General features: G+C 44.6%; 1 protein-coding gene and 1 long non-coding RNA gene across 2 annotated transcripts in view; both read right to left on the bottom strand.

The window, feature by feature from the left end:
- Positions 1-984: 984 nt before the first annotated feature.
- On the bottom strand, positions 985-10,956 carry LOC117675590 (uncharacterized). Its single transcript, XR_004594245.3, has 4 exons — positions 6,997-10,956; positions 5,751-5,872; positions 2,734-2,895; positions 985-2,338 (listed from the first exon to the last, which is right to left on the bottom strand). It is a non-coding gene; the product is annotated as an uncharacterized LOC117675590 (long non-coding RNA).
- Positions 10,957-19,544: 8,588 nt separating this feature from the next.
- The window catches only part of ZSWIM4 (zinc finger SWIM-type containing 4), a 30,335-nt gene continuing 23,957 nt past the window's right edge, over positions 19,545-25,922 (bottom strand). Inside the window, exons 7-14 of the mRNA XM_034434391.3 lie at positions 24,886-25,200; positions 24,297-24,434; positions 23,675-23,929; positions 22,757-22,892; positions 22,262-22,419; positions 21,923-22,086; positions 20,654-20,735; positions 19,545-20,462 (exon numbers count right to left, since the gene is read on the bottom strand). Of these exons, the coding sequence (XP_034290282.1) occupies positions 19,576-20,462; positions 20,654-20,735; positions 21,923-22,086; positions 22,262-22,419; positions 22,757-22,892; positions 23,675-23,929; positions 24,297-24,434; positions 24,886-25,200 (2,135 nt within the window). The 3' untranslated portion in view covers positions 19,545-19,575. The remainder of the gene's footprint in view (positions 20,463-20,653; positions 20,736-21,922; positions 22,087-22,261; positions 22,420-22,756; positions 22,893-23,674; positions 23,930-24,296; positions 24,435-24,885; positions 25,201-25,922) is intronic.

Genomic DNA, 25,922 nt, shown 5'->3' on the forward strand with positions numbered 1-25,922 from the left:
CAAACGAATCTTGTAGCAAGCCGCCTTGAGATGAAAGAGATGGAATTAGAAGAATGTCAACATCAGAACCATTTTCATTTAGAACCACTGCGTCCCTTTGTACCTCAGGGTGGAGACCTTACAATGTTATTTTTAACGGCTGCCCAGGATCCAGGGACAAAGTGGGTCTCTTCGCTAATCATGGGGAAGCATGTTCACATAATGGTTGCCAGGACTTCAATCAGTCTGGGAACCAACCCTTGCAGATCCGTCTCACACACACAAATCAGAGAGTTGATCAATTTCAATGTGACTCTCCATCGTTATCATCGCTCCACCTTCACCTGGAAAGAGATATAAAACTGGGCCAAGGTGGAGGCTATTCTACTGGTAGAACATTGCTGAGAGGACTTCGTTTTCAGAGATGGCCCAAGTCTCTTGAGGAAGCTCTCCCTGCTAGTTTATTAGCACTACTGCTTTTTCCAGTTTTCCACAGTGGGCTCACTTCCTGGCTTTGGGACACACAGAACCTGTCTCTGCTTTTCTCGTTGCCCAATATGTAATTTAGTCTCCCTCCAACAAGTCGAAACTGCTCTGATAGTAACTTTCTCAGCCATTGTAAGGTTAATCAGTCCATATTTACCCACATATGCACACGCACCCTTTCACTCTCAGGTTAGGATGACTTCTAGGGAGGGGTGGGTGTTGTTTCATGAGGTGCAATCCAGGTCAGAGTCTATCAGCATCCGCTTCTAGTATAGCTTGTTGTACTTTTGTGGCCTCCTTGAATCTAGTGCTGTCCAACAGCAACTGATCAGACCAAGCAAAGTTTAATATATGTAGCTGGGAGTCCCTACAGTCCACCCCACTATTGGTTTAAATAACAGCAGGACATTGTTGTCTAGAAGGCTGTATAGAGTGTTGAATTCCCTTCTAACCACCTGATGCTTATTCTGATTCCCTAAACCCCAACTGTATTAGCTGTGCAAAGTTTTAAAAGAGAAGTCAATCACAGGAACACTTTTAATGTAATCTGGAACTTAAGTCTATATAGTTGCCTAAAAGTACACAACTTTCTTTCAGCATAGATGTACAGCAATTTTCTAACGTGTATTCAGATAGGAATGTTGTTGAAGAAACTTGGGGGGGGGGGTGTCTGTAAAATGGCCTTTCGTGTTTGTTGCTGCCTCAGACAATAGGGTGGATTCTTTTGAATGATAGATAGCCAGTCTGTCTGGGCATCTCAGGTCCCTTTCCTTTTTTACAGGTAGCCGACTGTTTGCAAGATAGAAGCCAGACACCCATCCTGTCTTAATCTCCTTTTCTTTTTTCTTTCTATAGTGATGCCAATGGTGTCCCCCAGCTCCTCCTTCCTCCTGCTGCTGCTGCTGCTGCCTGCTGGGGTTCCTGGTGATGTGATTTTACCTTGATGTTCAGAATCACATTGCCAGGGATTTCCAACTGTTGGCAAGCTCCTCCACCTGGATGGAAACTCCATAAACTGAACCTGAAGAGTGCAAGGCGTCATGGCAAGCCACCAACTGCAGAGACAAGCGCATGTGTGCACAGGAGAATAATTGGGCCGGGAGGAGGGAATTCCTCAGACTGCATAGGGTAGGGCTTAGCTCACTTGTGAACAGCGTTTTTTGAAGCCATGTTCACAGTGGCTAAGTTCCGCCACTTGGAGTCCATTCTCTCCTCTGTCCATTCAGTAAGAGGGGATCCCAGGAGGACCAACTGAGCAGAAAGGAAAACACAGACATGGTCCTTCTCCAAGATTCGAAATGGCCAAGAGTTCCTGCTTGATTACAACAAAGAGAGAGATTGGGCCCAGGACACCCAAGTCCTGTTTCCTCCATAGGGGCCCAAGCCTCCCGTGCCTACTGAGCTGATATTCAGTTGTTTTGGAAAAACTGGCTCAGTTCAGCAGGAACAGGAGTCCTGCCCAGGTTTCACCAGCAGCCCAACATTGGGCCCAGCACAGGTCTTTCTCCTCCCTCCCCCCGCCCAGACCCTTCCGTGCAACTGGGGCTGGCAGTGGTTCCTCCACACTTAAACAACTCAAGAGACGGCCCCGAATTCCACAGCCTCTATTGGACTGGATTGCCTGCGTTTTTTCCTCTATCACAGCCTGGCAAGCCTGCTGGCAAGGGGGCCAGCAGAGAATGGAGACTCTTCTTCAAACCTCTGGAAGAATGAGGGAGGGGAGAATAGGGAGCTGGAAAATCTCCCACATCACACCTTCCCTTGCAAATCCTGACTTCTGTGCTTTCTTCAGGTAATTCAAAATGTGTGTACAGTATTGTAAATAAAGAATAGTGGACAAATTCACTTCTTGCTGCGAGCTTTTCACTTCTATCTGTGAAATAAAAAGAAGAAAGAGATGAAAGTGGAGGATCAGAAAGTGTGAATCTCATGTTCCAATATACCGTTAATTTGTAAGGGGTGGATTTGATTCGAATCTAAACGTGTGAGTGATTTTGCTGAGCATATCTATACAATAATCTGCTACAGCCATAGAATCTCGAAGGTTTGGCTGCCAGAAAGGAATACATAGTTGCATTTCAGCAAATGGAATGATAAATAGTTGGAAATCATGTTTGAGCGGGAGCTTTGGAGAAAGAATTAAATTTAGAGAATTCAGAGTCCACTGAGAATTTTTCTGCTGTGTTAAATGCACAGGAACAAAACAAGTAAAAAGTGGGCAACCGTAAATGCTGCCACATTTAGATTTGCTATGCCATTTAAACAGACCTGTTGGTAATGGCTGTGATCCCTTTGCTGTGAAGTGTCACCTGTCACTTTCTGAGAGTTATAAGACTACAGTTCACAGCAGGCAACAGTTCCTAGCTGACCTTGCTGGATTTCCACAAAGCTAAGCTTCTTGGTTCTTGGCTGGGATACCACCAAGAAGTCCTAAAAGAAAGCAAATGCCTTTTTGTTATAAAAAAAAACAAGACACAGATGTTCATGGAATTAATATTAAGTTCCACCCAACCCAAAAAGTTTCAGCTTTTTATAGGTGGTGACCAGACGCCTTTATTTCCTCATTGGGGAAGCAAAAGTCATTATTCAGGAGAAAGCAAAATCTCCTTCCCAGAAACCCAGAGTGATCTGTAGGGCCCACAGCGAAAAATCCCCTTTCCACCCCACAGCCACCCCATGTTCTTCCACTGCAAGTCCAGGCTTCATCGGCAATTAAAGGATTAGCAGGGAGGAGTGGTGCCAAAGATCCCACCCCTCTGAGTCATATCAGAGTCAGCACTCTACCCATGAGCCCTGGATCCACACCCCTGCCTGTAGGTGTGAATGGTAGTGATGTTGGAATGGGAGTGTATCTGAAATGGATCTGTTGGGGAGCCAGGTGCCCTTCCTTCCTCCACACATGCGCCCCGCATCTGAGGCCAAAGCATTAAGTAGCAGGCCAGGACGGAATGATGGTGGGCCGGGTAACTTTAAAAATAAAAACACAGTGGGAGAAGGTTGGCCTGCCTATTGAGATCAGCTTTCAGCCAGCCCAAACATTGACAAGTGGCCTGATATGAAGTGGGACGATGATGGGGAGTTATTTTTCTTGTTGAAATCACAACGCAAGGAAATCATCTGTTTTATTCAACTATCATGGTTCTTTATCCCAATTCCCTCCTACCATGCCTTCTGGTATTTTGGGAATGAATAAAAAGTGGCTATTTTCTGCTCACAAGGGCCCTAGGGAAACAGATTGGGAGAAGCTTTAAATCCGTGGGGATGGGAAGGGGGGGGCATGTGCACTCATATGTGTGCACATGGACAAAATGCTTTCAAGTCAGGCTTGACTCCTGGTGATGTCTTGGCAAGATTTAATAAGATTTAAGGAGGTTTGCCATTGCCTCCTTCCCAGGGCTGAGAGAAACTGATTGGCCCAAGTCACCCAGCTGACTTTGTGTTTAAGGTGGGACTAGAATACAGGGTCTCCCCGTTTCTAGCCTGGTGCCTTCAACTCTACTTCAAACTAGCTCTCCCAGTTCAGAAATCAGAGGCTCCCAGACAATCTCCCTGGAATTTTGCAGGAGTTTCAGACAAAACATCTTCCACTTGGAATCGTCCTGTGTCTTCCTTTGTTGTTCACCCAACAACAACAACAAAAATGGTCTGCTGAAGAGGAAAAGAAACCCAAGCATATCAGGATGATTTCCACGGCAGATTAACCCCTTGATCCTGAAAGGAGGTGTGTGAAAAATTCCTCTGCAGGAGAAACCAGGATGGAAACATTTTAAGATGTCTTGCCCCTGTGGTCCAACTTTCAAGATAGCCTTCCCTAATCAGAGGTGTTGTGAACACAAACTGCCAGACCTTTTGTCAAAGCATCCTGGGCTCCCAGCCACATACTTGTCTCTCATGATGTGGGCAGCAGGCTGACCCTGTTTAGCAGTTGTAATTCAAGGGTGGGGGGGGAGGGAGAACAGGAATCTACCCAGCAGCTGATACAACACTCCCCCCTCCAGAATTCTTGTCTGTTCGGAGCCCTTTGATGTATGCCTTGTCTATAAATAGGCCTGCAGAAAATGGAGCTATCCTGTAAGCAGTTCCCCCATCTCTCCAAACGGAATCTATATGCCCTCACTAGAACAGCCTAAGCAGAAATATACCAGAACATGGGGAGGTGGAGGGAAGAAAAAAATGGGGCTTTTGACAGAAGGGGCTGAAGATCAGGGCAGAACAACAGAATCTGGGATTTGAGGAGTTTCACAGCTTCAGGAAGGAAATCTCTGCTCCAAAGGCTGTCCTTTCTTCAGGACGGAAGATGGCTGTCAGGAGTGAAGTCCATCTAGAAGTATTGCATTAAACTCCTAATGATACTTTACTACCAAACAGCCACAGGGAAATCAGGCACTTTGCATATCTCTTGGAGCACTCTTTCCTTCCATGCAAATTTCTAGGCTGACCTGAACACCTTGTGATCAAAACAGGCCCTGGGATGATGCCCAGCATTCAAATAAAATGCTGGCTTGGACAGTTCAGTCATATGCCAAGGACCTGATCCAGGAACACAGGCCAGAAAAGAGCAATTTTTAGGGCATGAGGCTTTGAAGACATATTCAGGGAGCTTCCAGACAGAGGGATCCCATATATTATGCAGCAATTCTACCCTTTCTCCTAGCCAGCTTTTGGTAACAAAACGGAAAAATGAAAAAGGAGGGTTACAATTGGAAGATAAGGTCATCTAGAACAATGGCCCCCAAGCTTTTGGGCACCAGGAACCGGTTCTATGGAAAGCGGTTTCTCCATGGACCAGAGGGGGTGTGGTTTTGCATGCTGCCTGCATCCCATGGATGGGGCTTCCCTTGTTTCTGGCATGCCACAGACCGGGGGTTGGGGACCCCTAATCTAGAGATCTAATAGAATTCCATGAATAAGGAAGAGTAATTGCATGCACAATAAAAACTTGGATGGATACACATTTTTCTGGGAATCAGATGGCAGCACTGGGGAGCCCAGACAGATTTGGGAAATCTTTTAGCACCCTCTTCATCACTATCAATCAGTGACCAGGTTATTAATCAGTTTACTTACAAGACTCCCAGGGTGGAATACATGAGGCTGGGCTATTTTAACCTACACTATTGACACTGCTGAGCAAGAATTGACTCAAGGTCCATTCCAGTTCACAACACAAAGCTCCATATTTCTTCATAGGTCAAAAAATAGTCAACGAAATTGATCTGATGATTAACTTGAACCTCTTCTCACCAACAATATATCAACTGTGCACATTCATGTTGATTTCATACCAAGTGCATCCTCCTGGTTTTCTCCAAGGATGGTGGAAACTGTCTTTGGTCAGGGATGATGGAAATGATCTCTTAGGCAATTCCTTCTCCCCATCCCAAATGCAACTGCCAGGAATGATATTCTGAAGGAATGAATTGAGAATAAAGTTTTAGAGCTCAAAGGGCAAGACATCCGAAGCAGGCTTCTACGATAAGCAGCGCCTTTTTAGGAATGATTCATTCCCTGCTAACACCTACACAGACTTTTCCCAATATGGACAACTCAGTTGATAGGCCAATACCTCCTACACAAAGGCCAAGCTAGCCAGTGGACCCTTTGTTGCAAACAATCTGAGTGGAGACATTTCTGCTATTTATTTAAAATATGTTTATCCCATTTTTTGACTTGCAAGGCCCATTAAAAGGAGGGGGGTTGCTTACATCTTTCCATGCAACTTCCCCCTTCTGCCTCTTGTCTGTCAAGCTCATTTATAAAGTGAACAGCTCCAGAAAGCAGCCAGGAGAAAAATTAAGCTCCACACTGCATGCTCTCTACTGCAAACCACTTTCTGCTACAAGTGGATGGCAATGGGAAGCGGACCTTACTGACTCTACACAACAGCTGTGGAATATGGCATTCTAAGGCACCCAACTTATATCCACTACAGTGACACTGACCAGAGAGTATCAGCACTCACAAAAGTTGAGACACATCTGCAAAGGGTGGTTTGAGACACCCCTGTCCCACCTGCAGAGGAAAGGCAGGACGGAGCATCGGCCTCTCCAAGGAGGTCCAGAGGCCGAGAGCCCAAGCAACCATCAGCCAGTTTAGCCTGATAGGGAAAAATAGGCTGTGGACGGGCAGGTGGCTGCACTTGTATTCTGGGGGGGAGAAATTGTCCCCCTCAGAATGGGTTTACAATTTGGGTGTCCTCCTAGACTCACAGCTAAGATTAGAGCAACATCTGACAGCTGTGGCTAGGGGGACCTTTGCACAGGTTCGCCTGGTGCACCAATTGCAACCCTACTTGGATCGGGAGGCTCTCCTCACAGTCACTCATGCCCTTGTCACCTCACGGTTAGATTATTGCAACGCGCTCTACATGGGGCTACCCTTGAAAAGTGTTCGGAGACTACAGTTGGTCCAGAACGCAGCCGCGTGAGCTGTCATGGGTGCATCTAGATACACCCACATTACACCAATTCTCTATGAGCTGCACTGGCTCCCTATTGGTCTGCGGTCACAATTCAAGGTGTTGGTTATTACCTTTAAAGCCCTACATGGCTCAGGGCCGCCTTCTGCCACATAGCTCCCAGCGACCGGTAAGATCCCACAGAGTTGGTCTCCTCTGGGTCCTGTCAGCTAAACAATGCCGGCTGGTGGGTCCGCGGGGGAGGGCCTTCTCTGTGGCTGCCCCAGCTCTCTGGAACCAGTTACCTCCTGAGGTACGGACCATCCCCACCCTATTGGCCTTCCGAAAAACGGTGAAGACCTGGTTCTTCCGGCAGGCCTGGGGCCGTTGATCTCGCTCTTGTGATCTGGCAAGATCCGGCCATGAATGGCGTGAATGAGTTTTTAATGTTTTTAATTTTTAAATGTTTTTTTATAATGATTTTTTAAGATGTATTGTGAGCCGCCCTGAGTCTTCGGAAAGGAGTGGCATATAAATTGAATTAATTAAATTGAATTAATTAATTAATTAAATTGTGCTCTAACGGGAAATATCGAAGGGAAGGGGAGCCCAGCCTGGTCTGCCTCTCTTGCCACAGGAGGGAGCAGCTGCAAAGACTTGCAACCCCCCCATCCCCACCCCCTACTCTGCTCCGGGGCAAAAACGGAGGAAGTCGCCCGCTGGGAGCTAAGGAGGAAAAGCGGGCTCCGGAACCCAAGGTGTTTTCTCCTATCCGTCCGGCTGCTCTGAAGCGAAAATTTTTTTCCTGCCGGAGAGAAATCAAGGGCCACGTCGGAATAGAGAGCTCAGCCACACTACGGCCGCAGCTGCCCACAGCCCGGGGAATCCGTACTCCTCGACCCAGCCCCGGAGCGACTTCAGTATCCATAACAGTCCAACCCCCAGCCCGCCGCCGCCGCCGCCGCCGCCCTTGCGTGCAACTCCGGCTGCCCCGCCCCAGCGGCGGATGAGACGAGCCCAAAGCGTGGGCTGCGGAAGAGGAAAGCGGCTGCTCTGGGACAGCCGCGGGCGAAAGCAGCGCCAGCCGCACGTAGCGCACGGGCTGGGAATTTGTGTGGGAGAGGCGCCCTCTGTCGGGAGATCCTCGCCACTTCTGCTGCCTAGACACAAAGCCGCTCTGGCGATGCGCGGTCTGAGGAGGAGGGGGGGGGCGGGAAGGAGGGAGAATTTAACAAGAGGCTCTGTTTTTTTTAAAAAAAAAAATCGGACGTGGGGCGGGGAAAGACAACTTCTCGCGATGACTCCATGCCCTGCCTAGCGTGGGAGCTTCGGGTCGCTTTGTCAAAGTTCGGGCAAAACTAACAAAGCGCGGAGCTCCGCTTCCACGTCGCCTCGCGAGAAAGAAACAAAGCCTGAAATGGTCGCGTCTGTGACAGACGCCCCCCCCCCCCCGCTTCTCTTTCTCGGTCGCCTTCGCAGCGCCTGAGGCTGGTCCCGGGGTGGCCGAGTGAAGGCGCTTAATTGGGGCCGCCGAAGATGAGAGGAGCCCGGCCGAGATTCCTCCTTGCCTCCAATCGGAGAAAAGGACGGCACACCATGTTTGGGGAGGATTCGGGGAAACCTCCGCAAGCGTTTCCTCAGCTCGTTGAGAAATGTCAGAACCGATCAGCATTAAAGGGAGATCGAGCCCCGTCTGAACGGGGGATTCCTGGCTAACCCCAGGCCGTTTGGACCTGGGTTTGAGGCCGAGCCCCGCGCAATTAAATAGCCTGAGGGTGTGTGTGTCATAAATGCCCGGACTGTCTCTTCTAAACCCACATGCAGTTACCGGTAGTTAATTGTTCTTAGAGCCCCTGGCCTGATCTGCCCCCATTTTGTGTGATTTGATGCTGAATTTCATGACAAACCATTTGGAATAGTCACTGGTTTCCTCCCAAAGTTTTGCCTTCGGTTCAAGTGGCCCAATTAAAAAGACAAAATGGTCCAGGGTCCTCAAATTTAGATAGATGAATACATAGACCTGACCCCTCTACAGATTCTGATTTATTAACCAATCATGAAGGGAGTGAGGGTTTATGTGTGTGATGAAGCTCACTCTGAAAGCTTACTCTAATAAAATAGTTGGAAAAGGTGCTACTAGAATTAATTTTTAATTGGGTGGAAGATTGGCTTCGGTCATCTTTTTAGAGTACACTACTCTTCAGCATGTCCTTTAACTCTTAATATGCCCTTTAACCACAAAGAAGGAAGTGGTGTAGCACAATGATGGAATTCAAATTTTTTACTACCGGTTTGGTGGGTGTGGCATGGCTTGGTGGGTGTGGCAGGGGAAGGATACTGTAAAATCCCCATTTTCTCCCAATCAACTGGGAATCTGGAGGCAGAGAATAGATGGCCAGGCAGAGGTGGTATTTACTGGTTCTCCAAACTACTCAAAATTTCCGCTACCGGTTCTCCAGAACTGGTCAGAACCTGCTGAATACCACCTCTGGTTTAGCACTACATCCATATCCAACATATCCATACTGAATATGCTTACCAAATGCATTTGGGGTTTGGATAGCTCATAATAGGGTGAGCATAGGCAGTTGAATTAATTTGCAGCCTAGAAATCTGAATGTACAACTTACAAGGAAGTTACTACAACTAGTCCTCAATTTATGACCACAACTGAGCCTAAATTTATGCTAAGATATTTGTTAAGTGAGTTTTGCTCCATTTTACAACCTTTCTTGACACAATTGTTAAGTGAATCATTGCACTTGTTAAGTTAGTAACACAGTTAAGTGTATCTGGCTTCAAGGTTGACTTGTCAGAAGGTTGCAAAAGATCATATGACCCCAAGACACTGCAATTGTCATAAATATGAACCAGTTGCCAAGCATCTGAATTTTGATCACATGACCATGGGATGCTGCAAAGATCGTAAGTGTGAAAAATGGTAATGTCACTTTTTCAATGCCATTGTAACTTTGAAAGGTAACTGAACAAATTGTTGTAAATTGAGGACTATCTTTATAAATTCCTAGAGAGGTTGGTGCTTTCCTATATGACAAGAATTACTGGTCCTGAAACTTTTTATATATTAGCAGGACTGCACTTAGAAGGGAAAAGGCATCACAATATTCAGGGTTGATGATCCCAAGTTCAGCAAGAGAAAGTAACAATTCCGAACAAGATAAATTGAGTTTGAAGAGATAAATCATGATTTAATGAATTGAATGAAAATTAGTTCAACTAAGGATTTAAAACGAATTATTTTAAAAAATGCAAAACCATGTTAATTCATTGAATAAAAACAAATATCAAAACATTAACAGGAAAACAAATACTAAATACTATTGATTTGTTCTTCAGAGAAGATTACATCTTAAATAAAAATAGAGTGAAAATCTGAGTATTTTGGTCATGGTAGTAATTTCAGAAATTTCACTGTGGGCCATGATGTAATTTTGGAAACGTAAAAAATATAATTTCAGTTTTAGAATAGAAAAATGCCTTCATGGCTCATGAAACTGGATGTAGAGGATGAAAACACAGTCCGTGTGTAGGATGGGAATATTTTAGAAGATTAAAATAGGTACTATGCTTCAGGCAGTTCAAGAGACAGGACAAATGAGATTTGAAAATGTTTCTTTAGATATTGTTTTAAAAAGAGTACTTTTGTTGGGCAGCTTCAAAATACTATCAAATAAATTAAATTAGGCCTAATACATGAAAATGCCCTTTATGTTTTCCTTTGTCAGACATTCTATTTTCAAAGTTGGTGGAGAAGACAGGAACATGAGATTTTTCATCAAACAAATGGGAAAGATCTGAAATGAGAGCAAAACCACCTTTGCCAGAACTGAATTATGCTTTTCCATAATCTGAGAACTGGAATACGCTGGGATCCCAGTCCTATAGTGGACCCCATTCGGGGAAACAATATTTTACTTTACCTAGTCAAGGATCAATCTCTGCTGGGCAATGAGGAGACTGTTTTCAGGGAGAAAGTGGTTAGAAGGCAAGGCTTGTGGCATGGCAGTCTCAAACCGTTTAGAAAGCTTCTAGTGCTGTACAGGTTTTGCCCAATTGCAAAAAGCATAAAAGTGAAAAAAGGATGTAAGATGTCCCTGTCTCATCATATGTGTTCCCATGTGCTCCCCACAACCCTCACGTATTTGGAACAAACCAGTTTTCATATGCCTGCAGCAGGGGTGAAATGTAAAAATTGTTACTACCGGTTCTGTGAGTGTGGCTTCAGTGGGGTGGAGTGTGGTGGTGGGGTAATGTGACTGGGTGGGCGTGGCCAACTTTTTTTTTTTTTAACTTTTCAAAGCATTTTTTTCTACAACCTCTTCTGCCGAAGAGGTTGCAAAAAAATGCTTTGAAAAGCCTCTGCCAATCAGGCAACTCAGCTGGGATCGTCAGAGGCTTTTCAAAGCATTTTTTAAACCAGCTCTTTGGCTGAAGAGGTTGCAGAAAAAAAATGCTTTGAAAAGCCTCTGATGATCCCAGCTGAGCCGTGCGATCATCAGAGGCTTTTTTTAAAAGAGCCTTGGTAGTACAGTGGTCTAAGGCACCCTGTTATTAAGCTGGTTATTAAGACCAGCTGCCTGCAATTACTGCAGGTTCGAATCTCGCCAAGGCTCAAGGTTGACTCAGCCTTCCATCCTTTCTAAGGTAGGTAAATTGAGGACCCAGTTGTGGGGGCAATAAGCTGACTTTGTATAAATATACAAAAGAATGAAGGCTATTGCTTAGCGCATTGTAAGCCGCCCTGAGTCTCCGGAGAAGGGCGGCATATAAATCAAAATTTAAAAAAAAAAAAAACTTTTAAAAGCATTTTTTCGGCCGAAGAAGTTGTAGAAAAAATGCTTTTAAAAGTAAAAAAAAAAAAGCCTCTGATGATGGTGCGGCTCAGTTGGGCATGGGGGGGGGGAACGCAGGGATTTTTGCTACCGGTTCTCTGAACCACCCGCCGCCATCGCTACAGGATCGGGTGATCCGGTCCGAACCGGGAGCATTTCACCCCTGGCCTGTAGGTGACTCTACAATAGGGAACCTGATTGTGCAGCCTTCAAATGGGCATGTGGGGGACGGACAGACACAAATTGAATTTCCAGCCCAGAAGAAGTTTTGAACATTTTCAGGACATTTTCTTTCACACATCTGCTAAAACCATGCTCAGACTTCTTCAGTGGTGTTGTAAGGAATTGAATAATCTATTTCCCAGGTGGCCTTGTGCTTCTGCATTAAGGCCGGCCTGTAGAGGATCCTCACAGCCACATCATTTGATAGTCAGCATGGGGAATCGATCTTGCTCACTGCGGGAAGATTTGTCAGACCACACTATGTAAAGGTTTTCATTGGAATATGAAGACTTGTAGAAATACCAGTGTTGTTTTTTTTATCCTGATGGGAAACTGTAGCTTTTCTTTTCTACATGACCTGATCTTACCAGGACAATCCTTTTTTTTTTCCCACCCAAGTTCAGGGAATTGTTGTATGTATCATCCAAACAGAACTGCCTTTGGGGAAGATACAGCCATGCAAATATTTCCAAATGGAACCACAAGCTACAGGCAACCCTGAGTTGGCCAATCAGAGAATGATTCACCTGTGGTGTCAGAGTATCTAGCATCCAGACTCACCTGCTGACTTCACTTCTTTATACCTAACCAATTTCCTGTCGATTAGGTATAAATCTCAAAAGGAAACAGCATGAGAAAACAAAAGTTTTGCCTAAAAGGTGTTTCTTTGTTTAAAAAATTTAGAAATAATTTGGAATGAAAATGCACGTACTACGCAGGAGAGATGAACTAAATAACTTGGGAAATCAACGTTTCCAGCTCTCAAAATATATAATTGTATGCAGACGTTTATCCCTCACTCTACCTCTCCCCAAGGGACACGGTGGCTCAGTGGCTAAGATGCTGAGCTTGTCGGCATGTAAAAAATGCAAGTAGAAAAATAGGGACCACCTTTGGTGGGAAGGTAACAGCATTCCGTGCGCCTTTGGTGTTTAGTCATGCTGGCCACATGACCATGGAGACGTCTTCAGACAGTATTGGCTCTTCAGCTTTGAAACGGAGATGAGCACCACCTAGAGTCGGGAACGACTAGTACATATGTGTGAGGGGAACCTTTGCCTTTTACCTCTCCCCAGTCAAATTACGGTATGTTTTTCAGTGATTCCGTAACTGAATAGAACAAAACCTCTCCATAACTCAGCATTAATCCCCTTACTTTTCATCAGATTTGAATGGGTACCTATGTGCAGTTGGTTTGCAGATTCAAAATAAAACATAAACAGTGAATATGAAGAAAATTCAGCTGCACGGAAGAATGGGAAGAAAACCCACAAACAGAACCGGTTTTTAAGTAGGATTACAGGAAATGTTTGATACCCTTACTTTTGCCAGAGGAGGCATTACAAGGTACTGAGTAAAAGGGTGTCCTAACATCAGCACTTGCCATATTCATTGATGTCATATTTGAACTTGTAAACAGTGGCACAAAAATAGTAAGTATGTAGTGAAACTTGCAGGAAGTTGTTGCATTTAATTTTCATCATCAGGGTGTGTTAGTTTCTGTTGACTGGGCATTCATTGTTGATTTTGCTCCAATAACCTTTCCTAAATACACGTCATCACTCAAAAAACTGTATATTCTGTGTCATAGAGACAGCACAATATGGCATACTTAATGGGAGTTTTGTCAACTGTATCATTTTTATTTTCTCTGTTTTAAACTTCAAAATACCTTAATTGCCCAGGTCTGTTTTTGAAGAAAAAAACGGGCTGCTCAAAGAGATATACTGACACTGGATTAAGCTGCACTGATTGGTCAAAGCCTCTTGCCAAAACATGAATTATATTAATAGCAGTTGTAAAAATTTTCTAAATTTGTAACCTTCTCCAAAAACGGTGCTTTTAAATCAAGCTTTTATTTACTATTAACTGTGGCTTTCATAGTTGAAAGAAAATAGAATAGCTACATCCAAGTAGTCTTCAATTTATGATCACAACTGAGCTCAAAATTTGTTGCTAAATGAGAATTGTTAAGTGAGTTTTGTTCCATTTTACAACCTTTCTTGCCACACTTAAGTAAATCACTGCATTTATTATGTTAGTAACAGCGTTGTTAAGTGAATCTGGCTTTCCCATTGACTTTGCTTGTTAGAAGATCATAAAAAGTGATCACATGACCCCAGGACACTGCAACCGTCATAAATAAGAATCAGTTGCCAAGTGTTCAAATTTTGATCATGTGGCCATGGGGATACTGCAACTTCAATACTGTTGTACTGTGTAACTTCAAATGGTCACTAAACGAAGTGTTATAAGTCAAGGACTATCTATAGTGCTTTCTGACCAAAGTTATCTCAGTTATCTCGGGGGGGGGCGGGGGGGGAGAAAAAGCAACACTAGGAAGCTTATAAACAGATGGCAATAATATGTGATCCCTATATCAAAAATCAGAGAATGGTGATTCTGCAATACATTTTTGTCCAAAGCAACTTTTCTCATATAACTTAAAGCAAGGATTTTCAAACTTTTCAGACTGTAAAATCTGTTTTAGTTAAAAAAAATTATAGAATCTCTGATAGAGAGAAAAAGCTCAATTTTAGGAAATTGGCTGACCTTGAATGAACATTTTTAATTGTATCTTTAGTGCTTCACAGAAGCCTGTCACAGTTCCAAGGTTCACCATTTGGAAAAACCCTGCCCCAAAGCATCAGAAATTTGCAGTAAATATACTCATCTCACATACTGTGCTCACTCATCTTCCATATAGTATACACAATTCTCTGTCCTTCAGCCCCAGACATCTTTCTTGGTGGACTAAGAAACAGTACCATCATGGAATCATGAAGGCTGCAGGAACCTGATACTTCATTTGGGCTGCAGATAATGGCAGATAGGAGAAGAACATGGCCTGATTTGTCTAAGACTCTTAAGTGTTCAGCCTTAAGAGATACTTGACAGGTTTGGTTCAATGGAAGGAAACACCAAGACATTGGCTTGTTTTCCTTCAACCTGTTTTCCAGGAACAACCATATACAGTATGTCTTTGGAATGAAATCAGCATTAGATTTGTGTTTGTAAACTAAGTTTGGATGGTAATTTGGGTGGATAAATCCAAGAAAAGGAACAAGAAATGTAGGCAAACCTGCTTGATTTAAACATCTCACTTTTATAATTGCCTTTCGCTACTGTTCCATTTTCTCCACATTAACACTTTGTGCGTGCTGTAAGAGCGGAAGAAGCCACGTCAAAAAGGTGACCAGAATCTTAACCAAAAGGCTGAGAAATGATGAATATGGTGGTAGATGGAGCAGGGGCACTGGCAGTCAAGACGTCTAATAACACCATGAAGGAGACAAGATTATTGTGTTAAATAAGCCTTACTAGAAAGTAATCCATATCAGGGGTCTCCAATCTTGGCAACTTTTAAGATTTCTGGACTTCAACTCCCAGAATTCCTCAGCCAGCTTTGCTTATTGAAGTCCATAAGTCTTAAAGTTGCCAAGGTTGGAGACCCCAGATCCTTATCATCTTTAATTCACAACCCTTTTACTCGTCTCTTTCAAAAGCTAAAAAAAATCTGTTGACGGAAAAAAGGAAGACCTGCAGAATAGATGGAAAAGGTTAGTTCTCCATCTGAAAGAAGCTAAGGTAAAGATAAAAGGTTCCCCTCGCACATATGTGCTAGTTGTTCCCAACTCTAGGGGGCGGTGCTCATCTCCGTTTCAAAGCCGAAGAGCCAGCGCTGTCCAAAGACGCCTCGGTGGTCATGTGGCCGGCATAACTAAACGCCAAAGGCGCACAGAATGTTAAAGTGAATGTCAATTCACAAAACCAGACTTTTTAATATTCTTAGCAATGGCAAGGGAACAGGAGTCGTCTCTTAACATCGCACAAGCCCAAACATTATTGATTTAATTTCTTCGGGAACTTTTTAGTTTGATAATGGAATTCTCTTCCCCGTTCTCACTCCAGCTCAATTCTTTTGAGTTTAAGATTTACATATTTAATAAATAAAACAAGCCAATCAATAGAAGCAGTTGTGAGAAGTTGAAAATGGTAGTAAAATTAGATGGTAGGATTGTTTGATTACAAATCTTACTCGTAAAGTTAGGGGGCAGAGATACCAGAGTTATAAGTTTAAGTGTTGATTTTACTGTGACCATGAATACAATATCCTCTTGCATATTGACATCTCTGCTTTCATTTAATTTTAACTGTTTCTAGTTTTTGCTTGTTTTTATTGTATCATACTCTGGGAGATGTTATTACTTTTTTCTTTGATTTAAAATAGTAAATTGATTTTTTCAATTGAAAGTATATTGGGTAGAGCAGCCCATCACATACACACATTACTGTTTAGGAAATTATTATTATTAGATAGTACCAATGCATTTAGGCAGCCTTTAAAGCATCCTAAAAACCATTTAAAATTATTTTAAAGTAATGTTTTGATTAATTTAAAATAGCTGATTCATTCTTGTCCAACTGCTTGTTTTCTCTGCCCAAGCAGCTCCCGGTCCACCTAATAATTAAACCTGGGTGCTAATCATTACCTGCTATACCACTGTGACTAAGGACCATGTAACTTGGAAGTAAATACCCAAACTTGAATTGTTGAGTTTCACTCAAGAGTATTATTAGAAACAAAGAGTTTGTCGTTTCAGGACATTGTCGCAGAATTGACAGAGACCTCACCCCAACCCATTTCCAAAGGAGCCAAAAATCTTGAGGTAGGCAGTTACTTAGCTGATGAAACCAATCTGTGCTAGGTCTGGTGGGGAGACTTAACAGAGAAGACATCATGGTACAACTAATCCATGATCCAACCGACAGGGCAGCTGTAAGAGACCCTTGGCAAAGTAGCTTCTGCTTGGCTTCTCCTATGGTCACCTGTCCCAAGTGGGCTTCCTGGATGGTGATTGGAAACAATTTGATGGACCTTCTAATTTTTTCAATGACCTGAACCAATATTTTCAGAGATATTGTGACAAATAAAAATGGCAGTGGCCTTCTGTGAGGTACCATTGCCCTTGCTGCTGCCCAAGAGTCACAAAGGCAGGTTCCCCCCTCTATGATCATGGCAGTGATCCATCAATAGCTGTTATTAAATAAATTATTAAAACTTATTCTGTTCCAGTGGTTCCACATTAAATCTGCAGTACCATTAATAAGGAAAGGCTGCATGGTATTTAGATATTGTACACATTTCTCTCAGAGGAAAAAACTACTTTATCTCAAATATATACTGATTAATCTTGGATTTTCAATCAAGAGTTATTGCATAACCCCATGAATGTATCCAGCCTGTGTTTTCTCTGCCCATTTGCTAGGCTGAAGAAATTACACACGGGGCTGACTTAGATGAGCAGACTTTCCTGTGCCCTCTGAAAAGAAAAAAAAAAAAAACCAGAAACAAAGACCACACTGTATGTTCAAAAGAGAAGCCAAAAGAAAAAAAAAGTTGCCGTTTATGTTAAACCTTTACAAAATAATACAATAAATGATTCAATAAATAGAAAAAAATTACAAAATTACAGGATTTTTTTTAATACAGAAAAACAAAGAAATAACCTCCCGCCCCACCCCCCTTTTTCAACTAACTGACTAGCTGGCTCCAAAGTGGAGCTGTGCAACACACCAACATCTCCACCAACACTAAGGACTGAGAGGTGCTGAGCACAGGACACAGCCCCACGCGCACAGAAAGGAGAGCCGCCTGGACCCCTTGCCTCTTCATATAAGATATATATATATATATAGTTATATATATATTAACTTTTTAAACATAATCTTGTCTTCACAATAATCTAATTAGTAGCATGAGTTTGTTGTGGTTTGTTCCTGAGTAGGTTTTATCCAGCAGAAAACAAGTGGGATTTTGGAGCAGGATGTTTGTGGAAGAATGGAGCACCCTGCTAGTGGCCACTTAGAACTCCCCCACCACCACCACCACCACCACCGCTCCGTGGGGAACATCAGTCATTTGTGAAGAGGCGGGCCAACTGCATTGGCAGCCCAACCAGTTGCCTAAAGCAGCAACATTTCAAGGCTGCCAATATGCAGGTAACAATCCAAAAGATGCAACCACAAGATCCTCAGAGCTTCCAAGGGATACAGAAGATGCACTTCTTGGATTGCCTGGTAGAGTTACTCAGAGTGGCAAAATGCCTATATGTCCCACTGTCTTGGCCCAAAAGAAGGGAGAGGTTTTGAGGTATCAACTGCCTTATCTACCAGCAACTCCAGAGGAATAGGTTGCTGGAGAAGACAGAATAGGAATCCTTCAGTTGTAGGAGTCTGAGGGGCATTAACTGGAAACAAAGCTAAAGAGGGACAGCTACAGAATAGGACACTAGCCCCTTTGAATGTCCTGGGTTCCCCTCCCCCCAGTGCAAGCCAGGGTCTGGAGCCAGTCTGTGACCCCTGAGCACAGTTGAGAGAAAGCTGAAATACTGACAGATTTGTGAGAGGATGCAAGAGTGTTCAGGAGACATGTCTGACACAATTTGGGAGAGTGGAATGGTCTCTGTCTGTACAGTCAGAACAGAAAAGTGAGTGACTTAAGTCACTCCTCTGGAGTGATAGATTATGGTTACCATTATGTGGATTAACATGACGGTTTGGAGGAAGGGGAGGAATGTAATGTGCAACCAAGTTCCTGCTGAAGACTGCTGCTCTTCTGGTCTCGTCCAAAGCTACCATTCCATGAAAAAAAAAAGAGAGGTCCCTGGCTGAGCACATCTAGTCTATCTACCTCCTTTGTAGAACCCAACCAGGTAAACCTTAGAATGTATCCCGTTTGTGCAAGCCATCTAATATTAACTCTGCTGCTGATTCTCCCAGCAGGAAATAATATCAGCTCACTAGTCTTGTCTGAGGAAATTTAGACACGAGGGATTTTGTACCAGCTGCTTGAATGCTAGGGGTGCAAAAAAGGCATCGGGGGCCTTAGGTAACATCCCAGTTCTAGCAAGCTATTCTAGGCTCCCAGCTTCTAAACAAGCAGAGGTGATTCCTTCAGGTGCACAGAGGTGTGGGACCATAGAGGAGAGAGAGAGAAGAGAGAAAGCTTTTGGAATTTTAACTAGAAAACAGGAGGTACGATCCTATCTATCTCCCTCTAATTTGCACACCTAAGTCAAACCTCCACCATTACTGCATTTGAAATATAAGATCAGAACAGCAGCTATGAAATTTCACGGGTCTTTCATGCCCACCATCTGCAAGACCATACTAAGTCCAGAGCCTTCAACAACCAAGGCGGGGAATTACTCCTACCTTCCTACAAGTTAATACTGAAATCGGCAATCTTATAACAAGTTCAGGCTCAGATCCTTCCTGCACTACTGACAGGGCCAGTGAAAGAACTAGAGAGACCTTTTCACAAGAGTCTGTGCCCAGCACCAGAGACGCAGACCCCCCCCCTCCCTCCCTCACTTCTGAGGCTCCAGCCTGAAGCCCAGCCCCATCTGCTCAGGTCTCCTTCTGGGGATGGGAGGAGAGTGCTCACAGACAAAGAGTTCCTGAGTGTAGGCAGCAAACTCAGACTCTGCCTGGCCACAGGTTCAGAACACTTGTGCCCCAAGGAAAACTGATCTTTCTGCCCCACCCTCCAAGCCAAAGTGCTTCTGATCAAGGGGGAGAAATGTCCCTCTGATTGCTCCCCCTTAGTCAAAGCATGTTTTCTCAAAGCGCCCCCTAGCCAAACCGTTCCCGTACAAGCAACATAAGTTTCTTCTTGCCCTTGTAAGTTTGTTTGAGGTTGTCAAGGAACTGGCTAAAGCGTAGGTGCCCTTCGTGTGCCATCAGGAAAGTTTCACGGGCTTTCCCCAAGAACTCAATGAATTCACCATAGTGCCGTGGACTGATGTGGGTGAGGCGTGAATGGGTGGTGCTGATGTAAGCAGCCATAGCGGCCTCCAGCAGCTGGCAGAGTGGGGCCTTGTCCATGGCAAAGAGCTTCCCACCAGTACCCGTGCTGCCTGCCCCACGGCGCCCTCCGCCCATTGAAGCAAGACCTGGGGGAGGAAGGCTCCAACGGTGCAAGATGTCAGAGAGCATGGGTGCACACTGCACGCTCTTGATGACCAGTGGGACGATGGCGGCCAACTCGTTCTTCCCCAGGGACTGGCTAAGGGAGCAGGCCCACAGGACATCGTTGAGCGCTGGATGGGTGTCCTGGTTGAAAGCAATGTTGAGGTGCGAGAAGGCCAGGGTAGCCAGCTTGTAGGCACGAACAGGCAGCCCACGGTGCTCCATATACCGGGCTATGGTGAACAGGTGGGAGTGGCCCATGCCAGCTGAGGCTGCAGAATCTAGCACAATCTGGTAGGCTGCCTCGAAGGCTGCGTGGTTCTTCTCACATAGTGTCAGGGCTGGCAAGGCACAGTTTTGTGGGTCCTTCATGGCACATTGCAGCGCCAGTGTCCGGGCACAACTGCACAGCTCATCCCGTTGCCCTGTACTCAGGCTCAGCCTCAGCAGTGTGGCATGTGTGGTTCCGGTCACTGCCACAATAGTTGTAGCCTCGATAGGTGTGAAGAGCGTGTACCAATTCTGCATAATATTCATCAGGGCCTGGACTCCTAAGAGCAGGGAAAGTGGGGGGAAAACTGGGGTTAGCCACCAAGAACTTCACACATTCCAAAGGGAAAACGCAAAACCAGCGTGGAACTCATGTGGAGGCAAGCAGAAAAAAAGCCAGACCCATCCTAAATTCTGGGAAACCTTAGAACAATCTAGGAGGAGCAAACACCCAGTAGTCTCTTTTACTCACCTATCTCAGTGGCACAGCTGACCAACCAACGAACCATTTCCCTACGTCGCCAGGTCATGGTGTTGAGTGTCATGCGCATCACCTGGGGAGAAGCAGTGGAAAATGGGTGAAGTGATAACCATCCAGTCCCTTCTGCACTCTGGGTCCAAACATTTTGCTGCTTGTGCAGCTCAGTATCTGTGTCTATGGGCGGCCCACAGATAAAATAACTTCCTCAGAATTTCTCAACCTTGGCAGTTAGCAGATATGTGGACTTCATTCCCAGAATTCCCCAGCCATCTTGCTGGGGGAGCGGGGTGGGGAGGCGAGCTGATGTTGGGAACTGAACTCTTCACATCTTCAAGCTGCAGATTACAAGGTGTAATCTGGAAGGAGAAGTGAATGAATAAATTGCTATGTCATGCATTGCCTGGTAAGAAATGGAATGTCTGCTCCCAAGAGGAAGACATGCTGAAACACTGGGCTTCATCTGAGTGCCAAGCAAATACATCAACACAGAAGAACTGGAAATTCCCAGGAAAAACACAGCAAAAAGCAAACTACCAGGAATTCTTTTCAATAACCATTACTAATCATAAGGCAGGAGCCATTAAGAACAAAGACTTTAAGAGGCACAGAGATAACCCACCTCGAAATTCTCTTCCAATTTATTTCAAAAAGACATGAACAGGAAAATTAACTAGAAGATTGTATTCTAGTTTATTGTATGTGTTTGGGAGGTGATATATTGCTCTATTACCAAACCACATCATATCAAAAAAGGTTCTAACATTTACAGATTAAGTTTTTTGTACAGATTATGTTTTTTGTACAGATTATGTTTGTTGTACAGATTATGTTTTTTGTTACAGATTCTGAGTTTTCCCCAAATTTTTTTTTTTTTTTAAATTTTTAATTTGATTTATATGCCGCCCTTCTCCGGAGACTCAGGGCAGCTTACAATGCGTTAAGCAATAACCTTCATACTTTTGTATATTTATACAAAGTCAACTTATTGCCCCCACAAACTGGGTCCTCATTTCACCTACCTTAGAAAGGATGGAAGGCTGAGTCAACCTTGAGCCTTGGAGAGATTCAAACCAGCAGTAATTGCAGGCAGCTGGTCTTAATAACCAGCTTAGTAACAGGGTGCCTTAGACCACTGTACTACCAAGGCTCTTGTGTCCTCCAGATGTTTTGGTCTATCATCTTCCCCGGACAACACCAAAGTAGCCCTAGGGAACCCTTCCCAAAGAATCAGAGGCATAATTTGCTCAGATGTACCCTCACCTGCAGGCCAAGCTCCAGAGAGATATTAAGCAAGGTGGTATCTGGAGGAGTGTTGGCTGGCGTGGCGGTCTTGCAGGCATCCTGGGCCAGTTTAAACAGCAAGGCTGGTGAATGAATATTCTGCTGAATGGAGCCCAGGACCATGCGCAGCCAGTTGGGGTCACCTGCAGGGAGTCATAATAAAAAGTCCACAGTATGAGAGACGCCTGACTTGGAGCTGAAGACAGGCCACAGTCTTCCAACTCACTATTCTGAGGAACAAGCCCTTCTGCTTTCAGAAGGGAAGAAGTTGAGAGCCCTAGACCACTGACTTCTGCTCCCCTCCAGGACTGGATCTACCTTTAGCAGCTGTAAGCATAGCTGAGGCTAGCTCGCACTGTCGAGTCTCTAGGTGACCCAGGGTAAACCAGCGGGGGAAACGATTGGCCATCATGGAGTCCAGGGGATTCTGGTGTAGGATGTCATTGGCTGGCAACACTGTCTCCAATACAGGAAGCCTGTGGAGAATGGGACGGAGACAAGTTATGCTGTCACTGTTCTAGAAATCAACCAACAGATGGAATGAACAGGCCTCAGAAAAGGAAGATAATATCCAAGCAAATCCATGGACAGAACGGTTAATGAGAAGGGAATGGGAATCAGACCCAGGATATAGCCCCACAGAAGAAATTCTTTGCCAGGCAAGCTGATCTGCAACATTAAGCAGAAGCTGGAAATAGCAGTCTGGAGGAGGAAGGCATATAGTGGGGGAAGGCATAGCAAAGTGGTAAATATGCAGGAAGAAAAGCAGAGAAAAGGAAAGCATGGCAACAGGAGAGGAGGGGATATGAGTACCTCATGGCTCTCAATGCCAAACGATAAGCCAACTCGGGATCATAGGGCAGCATGGCAGTGAAAAGGTAACGGGCAAAAGTATGCATGGGAACACTCTCTCGGAACACCACCTCGCCAAATCCACTGAAAGGCCCTCCTAGGAGAAACAGATATGTAGATGATGATGAACATTGACAGTACTACAACCCAACTCAAAGCATTCAAGCAAATGCCTGCACCATGGGAGGACAGGAATCTGGCAAGGTGAGGAATAGTCCCTAAGCAGATGATGAACCTGTTGACATTGGTTCTGACCTATCAATATTCCCCATCCTTCTGTGAATATACCCACCCCGACAGAAAAAGCATCCCACAAGCCCATTCATGCAGAAGGTTTTTGGAAGAAGTCAACACATCCTCAACTACCAAACTCTTCTTTCTGCCAGCTTTTCAAAATCTGGCCCTGGCCCACTGACATCACTTATATCTCCCTGCAGTGACCAGGTGCAGTTCAGGCCCTGCAGACAGAAGTTTAATACAAGCACAGCTTGCCATTTTTTTAATTCATTCATTCATTCATTCATTCATTCATTCATTCATTCATTCAACTTGTATGCCGCCTTTCTCCGAAGACTCAAGTCTCCGAAGACTTGGCTTTTAACACTAAGCCAAGGTGAGATGGCTTAGACTGCGCTCTTATTGCATACAGGGAGCTGGAACATGCTGTCTCTAGTGAGCCAGATACAATTTGTGTGTCCATTTCAGAACATTCTCAAGTTATCTGAAAAAGGATCACACCTCTGGAAATTTATTTACTGAGTCATTTTATCCAGTTCCTTTGAAAAAGAAATAACTCTTCTTTTTCCAACAGTGCCTCCTTTCCTATCTTTAGAGACAAGGCATTTCACTCCAGAATACATCTCGGCCTACTTCACTAACCATCTAACAACAAGGCTGCTTGCTTGCGAAGCACAGGAACCAGCCGCTCATCCAGCTCCATCTCATCTAGAAGTCCAATTAATTGCTCCTCACTGCGCACCACCTTATCCTGTGCATAAAGGCCCTCTGGCATGGACCGCTGCTGCCCCAACCCCAGCAGGGCCACCTCCAGGGCCAGCATATAATACGACTCGCCAGGACTTGAGGGCACTGGGATGTGCTGATAGAGGGCCTTCTTGGGCTCTGCTGGAGAATCTGGAGGGGGAAAACACAGGACAGTTGAATGGAGAACAGGAAACCAATAGCAACAAATCCAGTTTCCCTTACGTGTGGACATCCTCTTCCCTGGAACCAGAACTTATTCAAGTAAGAAGTTCCTGCACAGATGCGCCTCAATATGCACACTAACACTTTTCCATACAACAATCATCTTTCCTCACTCCAGTAAGCTCTGAACCATTTCCCACAAGTGAAAGCAGTCCTTAATAAGGAAACCATTGTGGTCTCTGCAAATTTGAGTGGCATATATAGGCTAGGACTGCGATATAAACAGAGCACAGCTCTAGGGAAGGATTGGCTATTTCAACACTGCACTTGGGTCTCCTTGTTCACCCCACAATACCTGGAAACAGGACAAGCCCCTCATCATCCATTCGACAGGCCTCCAGAAAGGTACGACAGAGACAACCAATGGGGTCCAGAGGGTGCCCAACCCATCCTTCCAAGTTGGTAATGCTGGTTGTGCCTTTGTGCAGGAGCTCTGAGGAGGAGAAAAAGGGGGAAAAATGATTCTTCAGAAGCCAATCCACATGCTGTGACTTCACCAGCTCCAGTTCTGGCATCTGAAAACAATTCTCTACACTGGAAAGCCAATGGGGCGGGGGGGGGGAGGGGGGAAACCCACATGAATGCATCCATGATCACTAGAGGAATAAGGTATGAAACTAAAGTAGAAAAATCCATCACCCATCACTCTGAACTACGAGGAGCCATTCTTTCTTCCCAGTATTTAAAGACCTCTGCTTCTTTATATAAATAAGTCATGCCTATACATCCCGTGCTCTCCTTTGAAGCCCGACCTTGGAATAAGATACCCACACGTGCCCAGGGATAGCTATGGGGTTCCCTAGGCTCCAAAAACCTTTCCCTGGAGATGCTGTTAACCTGACCTTCCTACCCGCCCACCCCCTTTCTTTGCCTGCCAGTCTTGCCTTTCTTCTGCTGCTTGTAGCTGTCCAGCTGATGACGTCGCTGCAAGCGCATGGCATTGACAACGGCCACTGCCAGACGCAAGGCCTCGCGGGGGTAGCCGTGGGAGCGCAAGGCATCCACCCGTGCGCAGGCCATGGGGAAGGCATCGCCCAGCCAGAGTGGATGGCCTTGGGGATCAAAGCCCAGCTTGTCACCACCGCTCTTCAAAGAGACACCGTAGCAGTCACTGCTCAAGATCTTCTGCAGGTGGCAATCCCCCCAGCGAAGCTCAGCAGCCTTGATGGCACGCCCAAAGACTGTCTGTCGAGCAGTGGCTGCCAAGGAAGAAACAAGTCACAGCAGAGGTTGGAAAAACTATGGAATCTTAGTTTCCCAAATACCTTCATTCATCAGTCCAGTGTTAAAATATGTATATGTAGAATAATATAAAATAAAAAGTAAGCAATTTACCATACACAGAAGCAAAGAAAAAAATTTAAACAAAAAAATACACAAACAGCCACACATACAAAAACAAGTAAATAAAAAGTATAATTAATAGATATATATTACATTTTAATAAATGCATGAATATAATAAATAATTAAAATAAATGTTGTTAATTAAATTTATGTGCTGCTCATCTCACTGTCAAGCAACTCTTATTAAATAAGAAATAAATAAGAAAGATTCTTATTAAAATGTATATGCCACCCGACTCTCATTAACTCTAGGCCTGTGGTGAAATGTAAAATTTGTTACTACGGGTTCTGTGGGTGTGGCTTGGTGGGGGGGGTAATGTGACTGGGTGGGTGTGGCCAACTTTTTTTTTTTACTTTTAAAAGCATTTTTTCTACAACCTTAAGAGCAGGAGTGAAATGCTCCCGGTTCGGACCAGATCACCTGATCCGGTAGCGATGGCAGTGGGTGGTTCAGAGAACCAGTAGCAAAAATCCCTGTGCCCTCCCACCATGCCCAGTTTGTTTTTACTTTTAAAAGCATTTTTTCTACAACCTCTTCCGAAGAAAAAATGCTTTTAAAAGTTTTTAAAAAAAAG

The sequence above is a fragment of the Pantherophis guttatus genome, chromosome 2 (genome assembly GCF_059756535.1).
Source record: "Pantherophis guttatus breed Tessera chromosome 2, ASM5975653v1, whole genome shotgun sequence".
NCBI lineage: Eukaryota > Metazoa > Chordata > Lepidosauria > Squamata > Colubridae > Pantherophis > Pantherophis guttatus.